At 58.3% G+C, this 13,719-nt stretch overlaps 1 protein-coding gene and 1 long non-coding RNA gene across 3 annotated transcripts; one reads left to right on the top strand and one right to left on the bottom strand.

Annotated features, from left to right (window-relative positions):
* Window positions 1-461: 461 nt before the first annotated feature.
* Window positions 462-11,532, bottom strand: ADAMTSL4 (ADAMTS like 4). Of its 2 annotated transcripts, none has more exons than XM_038562135.1 (18): window positions 11,402-11,532; window positions 8,949-9,054; window positions 8,705-8,762; window positions 8,070-8,425; window positions 7,221-7,902; window positions 6,872-6,974; window positions 6,002-6,138; window positions 5,185-5,389; window positions 4,809-4,981; window positions 4,542-4,653; window positions 4,250-4,435; window positions 3,714-3,843; window positions 3,153-3,357; window positions 2,640-2,816; window positions 2,148-2,354; window positions 1,883-2,062; window positions 1,457-1,601; window positions 462-1,307 (listed from the first exon to the last, which is right to left on the bottom strand). In XM_038562135.1, the coding sequence occupies exons 2-18, from the start codon at window positions 8,966-8,968 to the stop codon at window positions 1,171-1,173; spliced, it is 3,213 nt and encodes a 1,070-aa protein (XP_038418063.1). In that variant the 5' UTR covers window positions 8,969-9,054; window positions 11,402-11,532; the 3' UTR covers window positions 462-1,170. The 2 variants fall into 2 exon arrangements, with proteins under 2 accessions (XP_038418063.1, XP_038418064.1); XM_038562136.1 differs by lacking the exon at window positions 11,402-11,532 and adding an exon at window positions 9,188-9,315.
* LOC119863990 lies at window positions 7,058-12,451 on the top strand. The gene is made up of 4 exons (XR_005372752.1): window positions 7,058-9,653; window positions 9,935-10,062; window positions 10,981-11,141; window positions 12,101-12,451. It is a non-coding gene; the product is annotated as an uncharacterized LOC119863990 (long non-coding RNA).
* The last annotated feature ends 1,268 nt before the right edge of the window (window positions 12,452-13,719 follow it).

The raw sequence follows: 13,719 nt of genomic DNA, 5'->3' as shown, positions 1-13,719 counted from the left end.
AACCAAGAACCCAATGGGGAAATGGGTCAGAGCAGAAAGCGTGGGGGAGGGAGGCAGACAGGGAGGGCCAAATAGACAGGAGAAAAGACCCCGAAAAGCCAACTGCTATTCACTAGATTGAAAGCAGGGCTACTAGATTCTAACTGGCTTTATAGAAAGACCCAGCCTGTGGAGAAAGCCACCATGGGCCGTGCAGTTTTTCCTAAGCCTCGGAACCAAGCTCCCAACTCCATACTTAAAGTGGGAGAAGTGGTGACCTCTAGTGGCCGATGAGCAACCTGCAGGGCCTCCGGGCGGCCAGGGTCCTCTTCCCCGGACAGGGGCTCCCCCACAGTCTGGCCCAGACTCTCTCCGCCCTAGCTCTAGGTGCTCGTCCCCCTCTCACCCCTCATTCTGGCCTCACACTGCTTGTTTAGGTGCTCAGGCGACTGGGTACCTATCAGGACAATAAAGAGCCTGTGTCTCATTTGTCATAATCTTTAATAAAAAATAAATTAGTTCTGAGGTGGGAACCATTTTAGGAAGTGGGGAGCTGGAACAGGGGCTAGGGTATCTTGTTCTAATTTTCCTTTTTTTTCCCCATCCTCTGCCCAGCTGTTCCCTGCTCTGGGTAGGTGGTCTCTTCCTGGGGTAAGGCAGGATTGGCAATGGCTGACCCCCATCCCAAGCTGATTGTGAGAGGTAGGGATAGCCTAAGAACGGGGAGAAGGGGCCAGAGGGTCAGATGGACAGTTTAGAAGATGTGAGGTCTGAACATAAGTTTAGGGCACAGAGTTGAGGTTGATGGGGAGGCCAGTTGCTGGGCAGTTTGGATTACTAAGAAGCTGCAAACTTGCTTTCCTCTTAGCCTAGAAAAGTCTCAGGGAAACAGGCATTGTCTCCTCCCCACTCCTCTTCAGTCTTAATGTTTAACTTCTTTCTTTGAGAAGTAATATATGTGTATGAGCACATGGATCCATGCAGGCCCTCGATACACATTTGAGGCATATGTGCACACATAACCATCACACCACACACAGACCCAGCCACACATCCTGATAGTCATCTTACCACCTTCAGCCACACTCGGGGACATCCCTGATGAGAGCCAGAGGGTATGGCATGGGTTGATGGGCAGGTGACTGAGGGTAGCATGAGGAAACCATGAGGAGAGGGTCTCTCGGACCCATCTCAGGCAGGCTCTGAGGGAGAACGCTCCGGGACCTGGGCGCAAGAGCGGCAACAGGTGGCTGTGTAGTAGGGATAGACGCAGAGACGGGCCTGTACCACCAGGGGGCAATGTGGAGAGCTGTCCTTGCATTGATCATCTGGGGACAGAGGAGGCCAGGGGGCGTGTCACCCAGACCCTTCCCTCTGGAGGTGCACTGTCCACTCTCGCTGCTGCTTTCTCCTTCCTCTCCCCCATACTTCAGTTAACTCTACTGTACTGGGGATTAGGGGGGAAAAGGCTCTTTACCGGGGCGCTGGTTGCACGGTTGGCTGTTACAAGGTCGTTTCCTGGAGGGCCGAAGGTGAGGAGGGCATCGGATGCTGACAGTCTGGTTGGCGGTCAGGCACTGGACCTCCCTGGTCTGAATACCGCCCTGGCAGGAGCGAGAACACTGCGGAGACCCCGCTATCAAATCAGACCTCTGCTGTGACCCAGGTTCCTCCTGAACCTCAGGCCACCTCCTTCTCTGAAAGTAGTTGGGGGGGGGGGTTCACCAGGAACATTATGCAATCCCACATTGACAGGGCCCACTTGTCCTCCATGTATACAGGAAGTGGGGCAATAATAAACCAGCTGCAGCTGGCCTCATGCTGGGACACAATGGGGATACCAGGAGTGGAGCCTCCAAACTTTCCTTAGAAGCTCAACAAGACAGGGGAGTCAGGCACTCACCGGACTCCAAGGAGTAGAAAACCATCGGTCCTGGCAGTCCTGCCCCTGACAGGGCTGCAGGGCAGGGGGCCTGGGCAGGTGGGAACAGTTGCTGGGGGAAGTCACGTTGAACTCAGTTCCCAGTTTGGACACACAAATGATGTCTCTACGCTGCGTGCCAGAACCGCATTCTGAGGAGCACTGATACAGAGGAAGGGCAGGGTGTGCAAGGGGAAGGGAGAACAGGGATCACTCCTGCCAGCCCCCTTCCAAGCTCTTGGCTCACCTCGGCCCAGGGCCCCGTGTACCAGCACCACGTCATCTCACAGGGTCCCAAGCTACAGGCACGCATGTCTGGGGGACGGCTTCCCGGTGCACAGCTCTGCTTGCTGGGCCCTGCCCCTGCTTCCTCCTGGCCCAGCCCCTGGGTCTCCCCACTCCCAAGGCAGACCACAGACCGTCGCTGGATTCCAGTCCCACAATTGGCTGAGCACTGTTGAGAAGGTGATGGGTAGGGGAGGAGGAAAAGGGGTTGAGGGGGGCCCGTCCTGGATCCCCTGAGTTGGGGAGTGCCCCGGGTACCACCCAGGTAAGAAGAACCTGTAATGGGAGTCCGGGACCCTAACGTGAGTTCTTCTCACTTAACTCGGAATCCCAGCATCAGCAACATCTAGCACATACCAGGGCTTGTTCAGTAAATGTGGACCAAAATGTGTTGGAAAGGTCCTGGGTGTGGGCACCAGGGATGCATGACTCGGGTAAGGGCTGTGGGGCCCACCTTGGAGCTCCAGTCGCTGTGGAACCAAGCTGTGGTACAGGGCCCCATGTCACAGGCCTCTCTGCTGGGGGGCCGCGGAGGGCCTGACGCACACTCCGTCTCGCTCACTTCATGGCCGTTGTTTCCCACGCAGCGAACTTGCCGGCTCCTCTGGCCCCGCCCGCACCGCACTGAGCACTGGGGAGGAGAGCTCGTGAGAGCCCAGCCTCCGGGCCTCTGGGCCTCCAGCCTCGGGCTCCAGGGCCTTGCAACCAGGACCTGCCTTCTTCCCTAACTCAGCACCTATAGGGCTGTATGGGCTGAGGGGCAGACTCGACAGGTGGCTCTGGGCCCCCAATCCCCGGTTCAGGGTCTCATCTGACTTATATGCTGGGGTTTCACACGCTCAGGTCTTGTCATTAAAAAGCTTCTGCCAGTTAAAAAGGATCAGGAAAACCACTGCTCTAGCTCACTGGCACCCGTCCACCTAGGGTCCTTCCCACCCTGGCAGCTCCCTTGCCGGGCCCCACTCACCTGGCTCCAGGGGGAGCGAACTTCCCAGTGGCCACAGAGGCGCAGTTGACAGGTCTGGGTGACATTGGGCCGAGGGAGATGTGCACAGCGCTCTAGAGGCACAGAGGAGCCACCCCCACCAAATTCTTGCCGGCAGCGCAGCTGGCGATGCTGGGTGCCGGGGCCACAGGAGCGGCTACAGGACGTCCACTCACCAGCCTCCCAGCTGTGGGGTAACAGGGCAAGAAAGAAGCAGAGACATGGATAAAGAAAACACAGGTGTGCAGGGCTGCCATGGGTGGGGCAAGGGATGACAGTCCTGGGGGAGGGAAACCCTGCAGGGCAGGGCGGGTGTCTTCATCACTTGGAGCCCAATTTCCCTTGTGGGGCTCGGGCTGCCAGGGTTCTCCTCCTGTCCAGGGAGCGTGAGCCTTTCCAATCAAACACTGGGTCTCTGCAGCCAGGAGGCCTAGTGTGTTGGGTGCAGAGTCCAGGGCAATACGCTAAGGCGGTGTGAATGCGTCTGCCGGGGACAACTGTTGTGCTCCTAGGACCCCAGCCCTCCCTGTGGGTCATACTCACTAGGGCGGGCATGGGGGACCATGGCAGGGCTCCAGGGGGGTCGGGGGCCTGGCACCCATGGCACAGCTGTGTTCGTCCAGTTCCTCCCCTGACTCACGAGAAATGCAGAGGAAAATGGGGCGCCAAACACCTGAAGAGATGACAGGGAAGCCAGGGGAGGCAGGATGGCCCAGAGCCCAGCGTCCGTGCAGCTCCAGACACTGGAATTCATCTTCACACAGAGTCAAGGTATGGATCCTCAATCCAGGGTGTGGGGTCAGGAGTGCCCTGTCAGGGTCTTAGTCTAAAGGTGCCAGGAATACAGGCCTAGTGCATCAAGTTTCACCTTTTCTTTTTTTTTTTTTTTTAATTTTTTTTTCATTTATTTATGATAGTCACACAGAGAGAGAGAGAGAGGCAGAGACATAGGCAGAGGGAGAAGCAGACTCCATGCACCGGGAGCCCGACGTGGGATTCGATCCCGGGTCTCCAGGATCGCGCCCTGGGCCAAAGGCAGGCGCCAAACCGCTGCGCCACCCAGGGATCCCAAGTCTCACCTTTTCCACAAGAGGCCGAGCACTCTGAGTGTCCCATTCGCTTCCAGTACCCAGTCTGAGACCCCAGGGGTGTCCTGGGCAGCGGAGGAGGGCGCACCTGGGGGATCCGCACCTGGCGCTGGAGGGTGCCTGGGGTCCGGGCCGGCCGGGGCACTGACATGGGTGGGGGCTCCACCCTCAGGATCTCTGTGTAGGGTGGTCAGTCACGCAGGCAGATCAGATACAGCCCACTGCCTCACAGCTCCCCTTCCAGTCCCTCCCCGCCCCCTAGGTGAGGGGAGCAGAGCCTCACCTGGCTGCAGCTGGGGGCTGGGGGGCTCTGGGGTGGTGCTCTCAGGGTTTGCAGGAGGCAAAGAGACGATGTACTGGTAAAAAATGCCTGGGTTTTCCTCCTGAAAGATCACCTGGAGAGAGAGTTGGGAGGAGTTGTCCGGGGTGGGGGCGGCCAGGGCACACCGCTAGCCTTCTCCCCCATCTCGTGACCCACAGCTGTGCCCCAGAGGGAAGGCCCTCCCTCCCTCCCTGCCAGCTGTCCAGCTTCCCCAGGCCCCAAGCTCACGTAGACATCCACAGGCTGGGTCGTGGGGCCTTGGGCTGACAGACTCTCCCCCTTGCCCTCCTCTCGAGAAGGACGGTTGTACAGGAAGACAGTCCCACTGGCCGTGTAGGACCCAGGGGGATCCACAGCCCAGTTTCCGTTGATGATGGACTGGCCCCCAGGGCCTCGAAGGGCTGCCGATCAGAGATCAGGACAGAGGTCAGCCACGCCGAGCCCCGGGCACCCCACACTCTCTTGGCTTCCACACCACTGCCACATGGGAAGGAGCCCCTGACTATTCTCTTGGCCCACTTGCTGGGCTCCAAGGGGTGTGGAGGGCTGAACCAAGAGACCAGGAATGGCATAGGCACCCAACACTCGGATCTGGAGAGCTCACCAAGGTAGTTGGAGCTGGGCTGGAGCTGGGCAATCCGGAGCTGGGAGGCGCCGGCAGGAATCAACAGGATCTTCTGATAGCCCAGAGGGCCCCCCCGGTCAGTGAGGTTCCCTGAGATTAGGCGGCAGGTGGAATCATCACCTCCACAGACCCCACAGCCATCTGGACGCCTGCCGGAGCCGAGGATCCCATCACAACCAGGGCTCTGAGGGAGAGTGAAGAGGCACTGCCTGAACCAGGTACCACCACAACCCCGCCTGGCCCTCTTGAGACCCACCCCCTGACACACACACACCTGCTCTCCCTGCATCTTAATCTGTATGCTCCAAGTGGGAAGGTGTTTCTATGCCAGCCCACCAGCCCACCAACCCCAACGAGGAAGCATGAATGAGCCGGGGGCGAGGGGGGGGCCTTCCTTCCACCCACTTACTGGCTCTGCTCTCACCTCCACCTGGGCAGGTGAGAACTTCCCTTTTTTTTATAAAGATTTTATTTATTTATTCATGTAAGACACACACAGAGGGAGAGAGAGAGAGAGAGAGACAGAGACACAGACACAGGCAGAGGGAGAAGCAGGCTCCAATGCAGGGAGCCTGACGTGGGATTCGATCCCGGGTCTCCAGGATCACACCCTAGGCTGAAGGCAACACTAAACCGCTGAGCCACCTGGGCTGCCTGAGAACTTCCTTTTTGCAATCTCAGCCTAGTGGTTTGTTTCTGTGATGATGACAAAGGAGACTGTGTGCGTGCATGTGTGCGTGTGTATGTGCATGTGTGTCCATACACACATACACATACATACTCCATCCTCTCTCACCAGACAACGTCCAGCCACACAGATGTCTAGGGCTCCAGGCTGACACAGGGTCCCATCTTGGACCTTCTCCGTGTGACGGACATAGAAGCGGAAGCCACGTGGACGGCAGTTCAGTTCACAGCGTTGGGAGCCCTGAACTAAGAAACAGGGTGGGAGAGTAGTTAGCTGGGGGCCCTGGTGGGAGGTTAGCTGACAAAGGTCCCATATTAGCTAGAGGACATCTGGAGGTAGCCCACGTCTCTATGGATGAAGGGAATATGACAATTCTATATTCTGAAAGGTTGCTTCGAGGGTCACACAAAAGTTGACTCAGGTCAGTTGACGTCACTTAGATCAGCAAAGGGATTGAGAATTGTGAGAGAGGAGAGATTCTTGAAACCTATGATTATGTGAGCTTATGAAGGGGTTTCTTGGCATCAGGTTAACACAGGCCTAAAATTAAGTGGATGGTAACTTGGGAGCAAGTGGTCTAACACTGGCTAGGGCCCACAGGGTACCCCCACCTGCTGTCACCACCAGGCAGGGTCTCCCTGAGCATGCTCCTCTCCTGTCATGTCCACCCCACCTCCTGGGACAACGGACTTCTTCCCAGAGGAAGCCAGACAAAGGGCTCCTCTTGACACTCCCTTCGGCAGCCTGATCCCTCTACCGAGCTACCAATCAGCCCTGTCTGAAACCCATTCCCCTTTCCGGGCCCTGCTGTCTCTTCACCTCAACCCTGAGAAATGAGAAAGAAAACATTACCCATAAGGGAAATACAAAGGCCTACAGAAGAGAAATAGAGGGGCTGGTGTCTCCCTCTTTCCATCTACCCCAACCTTAAGCCAGTTCAGCTTCCCGGGGCAGGGGGTGGGGGGCTGGAAACCTCACCTTCTGTGAAGGGCTCCCACTGGTACAGCTGGCCCATGAACTCCTGGGAGTCAAAGGCTGCACACTGCAGGGCCCGGGGGTCTGGCTGCTCAGGGGGACAGGGCTGAGGTGGGGGGATACAGAGGAGTCAAAGCTGGGGAGGAAAATGGGGGTGTGGGTCAGGGCTGGGTTTGGGGATATGGAAGGGCAGGTCAGGTCTGTGGAAGAGCTCAAGGCCCCTACCCTGAGGAGGTCAGATGCCAAGGCCCTTCTGCCTCAGGTCCAGATCTGACAAGTTGAGGACCCAGACTCAGGGTCAGGGAAGCAGAATTACAAGTCTGGGGAGGGGATGGTCTGAGGAAGAACTCACCGCTTGGCTGCAGGCTCTCAGCTGCTCACTCTCCCCAGAACATCTTGGGACAGGGCTACTGGGAGCAAAAAGACTCCAGAGGGAACTGGAGTGGGGACCATCACTCAGCAGAGGCAACCAGCCATCTGGGTAATGGGGAGCAGACTCCATGACGGGCCTGTGAAGATTCCCCCCGGGTCTCCAGTGCTCCTGGCTCTGGTGGCCTCTGCCCCGAGGGACAGAAAGGAAGGGATTAGGGTGTCTCTCGGCCCCCCGGAGACTGGCCCAACCCTGGGCATTTGGTATTCTTGGCTGAGGGGACACGTGGAAGGAGCTACTTTCTCCCAGGGAGGAAATGGATGAGGGGGGCTCTGTGCCAGAGCCCTGGGCTCTGGAGTGGGGCCGCGTGGGGGCAGGCCTGGTTCTGGAGGGCACCTCTGTCTGAGCAGTTTCAGGGTTTGGGGGTTCTGCAAGGGAGGATGGGGGGCGGGTAGACAGTTCCTTAGGAAGGAGCTGAGTCTGAGTTGTGTGGTTTGTAGAGGATGGTTCTGTTCTTGGAGTCAGGGATGGAAGATCTGAGGTCTGGGAGAGCTCAGATCGGGGCAGCCTCCGAGGGTGCAGGCCATTCCGATGCAGCGGCAAAGCAAAGGGCACTCTCCCATAACCAAACATTCCTGGCTTGATGGGGTCTCGAACCCGGGACCTGAGAAGGTATAGCAGATGTGGGGTCACAGCTCTGGCCACCTCTGACCCTGTCTCCCTGGCTGGCTTCCTAGCACCAAAGAGGGGCCTCCGGAAGCCACAGCCTGCACATCCTTGGCTCCAGGCCCTTCATTCCCGAGCTCCGCCCCCCGAGGCCCCGCCCCTCACCTCCGAGCGCCTGGAATCTCGGCGGCCTCAGCTCTCCCTGATTGGGCAGCAGGGCCTCGGCGTGGGCCACCAGCTCCCCGAGGCTGTGGCTTGTACAGGGGGAGGGTTTCTCGGGAAGGCTGGGGTCTGGGGCTCTGACCCCTGGGGAGCAGAGCCTCAGGATGTCTTGGGGGCCGGGGTGGGAAGGGTAGGCCCTGGTGCAGTTGAGCTGTAGGGAGCTGACAAGTTCGGCTCCTGCGCTGCACCCCGACTCCACAGGGCTGGGAGCAAGAGGTCCACGGGTCCCAAGGACCCCAGACACCCTCAGGCCCCTGACCCTCCTCCGAGGGTGTCTGAAGAGAGCGTCCAGACGATATCTATGTAGACAAGAAGACCAGACAAAATGAGAAGGATTTTCGAGGGAACTGTTTGGACGGCTGGTCCAGTACCCGAAGGTCGGGCAGTCGTTACTGGACTGAGGTCACTTTCAGTAGCAGGGGTGAGATGTGGCCAGGAGGGTGAAAGAGAGGCTGGGAGGGCGAACGTGAGAGGCGCCCCGGCTCATCTGAAGCCGTGCAGGGCGGCTGCGTGGCCTGGAGAAGTGGGGTGGGAGCCAGGGAGGAAGAAAGGATCACACCCTCTGGCCCCTGGCTTACCTCCTGCTCCAGGCAGAGCTCCGGGAGGGACAGAAGCAGCATCAGACATAACCGGGGCCTGCCAACCAGCCAGAGGAGGTGTTGTGACACCCCCCACCCCGCCCCGCAGCGGGCAGCCAGCATCCCGGCGCCAGCTTCTCAGAAAGCAGAAGTTGCCCATCACTTGCCCCCGCCCTGCCCAGCAGTGGCCGTCCCCTCACTTCCAGGGACAGAGTGGCCCTCCGGCTGGCAGCCCCACACTTACCTGCCCGCCCACTTCTCCATCGCTCCTCCCTGGATGCCCGGGGCAGGGGACAGAGGACCGGGAGTAAACACACTACTCCCGCATCTGGGCGCTGAGAGGGCACGCTCTGTGGGGACAGGAGCCATGTGGTCACTTCTCCAGGCGCCAGAAAGCCAGGGGGTTGGCACGGAGGGCTACTCAGAAGGGCATCTCTGAGAGAGGATGGAGGGGTGTGGGGGGAGTGGTCCACCCCCTCTGACCTTAAGGGTGAGAGCAGGAAGGAATGCTGCCCTTCCTGGGCCGCTGAGGCTGGAAGGTGGGGGGCTGACCTCAGCCTCCAGACCGTGGCTCAGTGGCTCAGTCCCCTCCTGTCAGCCTGCAGGAACTCCTCAGCTCCTCCCTCCTCCCCACTAGGGATTGTTTACAGGACAGCTTGGGCCACACAGCACACGCTCTTCCTGAAGATGATTCTGATCTGGTTTGCCCTCCTCCCTCCCAGAGGACCCCGATGGCCGAGGGAGGCATGGGTGACAACATGTGGGACACCCACTCCAAGGAGTGGACCAGAAGCCCCATGGGAGTTCCTTTCCCTACCTGCCACCCAGCTCTTTCTCCCATTTTTAACGAAGCTCCTTCTGGAACACTCAGGCATCTCTGCCGGACTCAAACACTTTGTAGCCAAGAGATAAACTAAGTGGGCTGATGATTTAATCTCTGGAGAAGCAGGTGATTTTCCCCATCCCTCTGCACTGGCAATGAGAGCTTATGTCAGGCCCAACGATGACAGGCTGGGGGTACCCAGGAAGGAAAGATGCAGCTAGAGCTGCCCTTGCTCCCCAGCCACAGGCCTATCATTCTGAGGAGTAAGGAAGTCCATCCTACCTTTCATCGTCAGCAAAGTAGAGCATGGAACCCACCCCTGGTCTCAAAGCTCTCCAGCCCCTTGCTGCTCACTCTGAGCCCTTCCCACCCTCACTCCTCAACCTGCTCTTGGTTCTGCTTTCCAGGAAAAAAAAAAAAAAATGTTTCTGTTGGATCTGAAAGGCACCCAGGAGAGGAATCCAAGGAGCTGATGCCGAGGTGGGCCAGCTCGGGGGCAGGAGAATGAGACGGAAGGGCAGGAATGTACTTGGCGGTAAGGACACTCTCAGCCCCAGTCTCCTCTCTGAGACCCCAAGACTTGGAAGTCTGTGGGAGGGTTTGCAGAGGTTGGGCCTGGGTGCACAGGGTCACCTCAGCGGCTTTAGGTTGAGAAGGGGTTGCTGATGGCTGCTCCACCCTGATGGGGGTATAGAGGCTCTGAGAAGAGCCAACGGTCCACCCAAACCTTTAGCTCTGGCCTGCCTCTGTTCCTGTGGTTGAAGAGGAGAGATGGGGGTGATGGTCACCATCTGTCCCTGTCTGCTGCTGGCTACCCTCTCCACTCCCTCTGGACAGTCTCTGCTTCTCTCTGCTACCCCGGCTCTGTATCTTGCTGTCTCTCTCTGCGGGTCTACCCAGTACACATAATCCCGTCCTGAGCTGGGTTTGGCTTTGGCAGTTCCCTGGAGAAGTGAGGGGTGGGGGGTGGGGGTGACGTGAACTCCTGGAGCCCTGGCCAGGCCTGGCTCCCTCTCTGGAAAAGTCCTACCCCACCCCCTGTACAGCTGGGCAGGGGGCCGACACCCCCTCCACTGCAGAGACAGACATACATTTGTGCTTCTCACCCCTTTTCATGTTCCTCATGTGGGGTGTCTCACTGCCCAGGGTGAGGAAGGGAGAGGTCAGAAGTGGTCACCCCGGCACCAGGCTAGACACTGGTCTGGACAAACCTGGGCTCCTCCTGGCCACAGCTCCACACTGGCCAGTGAGGATCAAGGAGAGACCCAGGCAGGGCTAACCCCTTCACCCCCAGAGGGACCCACTTCTGGGAAACGGGTTGCTGCTGCAGGGGAGGGGTGGGACAGCGTGTTCCAGGAGAGCCCCTCTCCTGGGTCAGAACTTCCTGGTCCTCACTGTGCCCTCCATTCCCTGGTCCGGAGGACCATCCAAACAGGTGTCTTTCCTTTTCTAGTCTTCGGGCTGAGCTGGATCAAGGGCAACCCCCGGCACCGGTCCCAGCGTCCCTGGCCCCAACCCCGAGACTTAAGGGGGTGGCAGAGGCACACATCCTCGAAGGAGCACCCTCCCGGAGGAGGAGGGCAGGAGGCGCCAGCGCGTGCGGGGAGGTCCTGGGTATGTTTTCCAACTTCACTCCCGCGACTTAGTAGGAATTTTGGCTGATTCTCCGACCGGGTGATGGGGCCAGAGTTCCGCAGGATCGGAATCCCCTCCCCAGGAATTCGACCCCCGGAACTGGAAGATCTCCGGAGACTACAGAGCTGGGGCCGGAGCAGCGGCTGGGGTGGCGACCGCGGGACGCGGGGGCGGCGCGGCGGGGGCTCTGACCGGGCGGGAGGGCGGGCGGCCGGGGTCTCGGGGAGGGGGGTCTGTACCTGCTCCGCGCGGCCCCGGCGGCCTTAACCCTTCTGTGCCCGAGCGCTGTCTGGAGGCAGCCTTGCTCCGCGACGGCCACTCCGGCCCCTGAGCCGCGCTCGGGACACCACGGCCTCCGGCCGCGGCTCCGCCCCCCGCCCGCCCCGCCCCGCCCCTGCCTGCTGGCGCCCGCCCGCCCCGCGCCCCTCCGCGGCCCCCAGCCCCCGCCGCGGGCCGCGACCACCCGGCGTGCGGGCCCCGCGGGTCCCTGGCGCGAGCGCTGGCCCGGCTGGGGCGGGGGCGGGGGCGGGGGCGCGGGGCGCGGGGCGGGGGGCGGGGGCCCGGCCTGCTCGCTGGCTCTGAGCGGAGGCTTCCCCCCGCCGCTCCGCGCAGCCTCGTGCGGGCGGATCAGCCCGGCCTGCCCCGGGTGGGGCTGTGGCCGCGCGGTGTGACGGCTCGGGGACCTCGACGAGCCTCGATTTCTCCATCCATAAAACGTTACACACGGGGACGCTGGCTCTGCGGTTGGGCGTCTGTCTGCCTCCGCCCAGGGCGTGACCCCAGGTCCCAGAATCCAGTCCCGCGTCGGGCTCCCTGCATGGAGCCCGCTTCTCCCTCTGCCTGTGTCTCTGCCTCTCTCTCTGTGTCTCTCTCTGTGTGTGTGTCTCTCTCATGAATATATAAATAAAATCTTTAAAAAAAAAATGTTACACACATAGGGCGTGTAGCAGAAGAAATGCGCTGACTTAGGAGTCAGAGGATCTGGATGTGCATCTTAGCTCCAGGAGGCGCCAGCTGTGTGACCCTGGGTGAAGACTTCAACCTTTCTGTGCTGCAGTTTCCTTGTCTGTAAAATGGAACTAATCTGACGTGTCTGATGGGCTGGGAGATAGGGCTGCCCACCCGGATCTGGAGGAATGCACCCCAGACTCAGGGTGGTCACACTGGGGAGCAAAAAAAAAAAAAAAAATAGGCTTTAGCTTTTTACCCTGTCCGCTTATGTATTGTTTGAGTTTTCACCCAGAAGCTCTATGTTTAGTTACGTTAATAAATAAATAATTTATACAACATGGCTGACATAGAGTAGATAATAAATGGTTACTACTATTTAAGATTTTTATTTGCCATCTACTCATGAACCATAGTGACAGATTGTTGGGTTGACTATTTTCTTTTTCTTTTTTTAAAGATTTATTTATTTATTTGAGAGACAGACAGACAGCAAGAGCAGGAGGGCCAGAGGGAGAGGAAGAGAGAAACTCAAGCAGAGTCCTTGCTGAATGCAGAGCTGGACTCCAGGCTCAAACTCACAATCCTGAGATCATGACCTGAGCCAAAACAAGAGTCCGAGGCTTAATTGACTGACTGAGCTACCCAAGTGCACAGTATTTTCAAGCTTTGTGGTCTTTTTTTTTTTTATTGACTTGTCAATATTTTAAAACCAGATAGTTAATAGCTTCTCTTGAAAAATAAAAACATAAAAATAGAAGCTCTAGGAGAGCCTGGGGAGCTCAGTCATTTGAGGGCCTGCCTTGGGCTGGGGTTGTGATCCTAGAGTCCCGGTGTGGAACCCCACATCAGGCTCCCTGATCAGCAGGAAGTCTGCCTCTCCCTCTCCCTCTGCTCCACCCCCGCCCATGCTCTCTCTCTCTCTTACTCACACTCTCTCTTAAAGAAGTAAAGAAACAGCAGTAGCAGCAGCAACTCTAGCAACATTGTCCTACAACTCCACAAAATCACAGGGTTTCAGACGCTCCTACCTGATGATTCTTTTGTTTTTAAAGATTTTATAAATTCATTTCAGAGAGAACATGACAGAGAAAGCACACAAACAGGGGGAGGAGCAGAGGGAGAGGGAGAAGCAGGCTCCCTGTTGATCAGGGATCCCGATGTGGAACTCGATCCCAGGACCGCAGAATCACGACCTGAGCCGAAGGCAGATAACTCAACCAGTGAGCCACCTAGGCGCCCCCCTCCTAACAATTCTTTTTTTTTTTTTTTAAAGATTTTTATTTATTTATTCATGAGAATACACAGAGAGGAGAGGCGGGGGCTGGGGGGAGAGGCAGAGACACAGGCAGAGGGAGAAGCAGGCATCATACAGGGAGCCCAACGTGAGACTCGATCCAGGGTCTCCAGGATCACGCCCTGGGCTGCAGGCGGCGCTAAACCGCTGCACCACCGGGGCTGCCCTAAAATACATATTTGGATTGGAATGTTACAGAACAGACAAATGAGTCCTAGGTGTCCAGGCCTGGTCTCCCAACTTTTCCACCCAAGCTCAGAGGCCTGTGGGCAGATAGGTGAGCAGGCTGGGGACACAAGAGACTCCTGTGAT

This window comes from Canis lupus, chromosome 17 (genome assembly GCF_011100685.1).
Source record: "Canis lupus familiaris isolate Mischka breed German Shepherd chromosome 17, alternate assembly UU_Cfam_GSD_1.0, whole genome shotgun sequence".
Lineage (NCBI taxonomy): Eukaryota > Metazoa > Chordata > Mammalia > Carnivora > Canidae > Canis > Canis lupus.
This window is presented reverse-complemented; position numbering and strand designations above follow the sequence as displayed.

Bases quoted from the DNA above. Each gene is read 5' to 3' on its own strand.
- ADAMTSL4 (XM_038562135.1), bottom strand. From the start codon at position 8,968: ATGGAGAAGTGGGCGGGCAG. The intron at 5,390-6,001 runs GTGAGAGAGGAT...ACTCTCCCTCAG, and splicing joins GTGTGGCTGGACGTTGTCTG to AGCCCTGGTTGTGATGGGAT. The intron at 1,602-1,882 runs GTGAGTGCCTGA...GGGTCTCCGCAG, and splicing joins TTTCTACTCCTTGGAGTCCG to TGTTCTCGCTCCTGCCAGGG.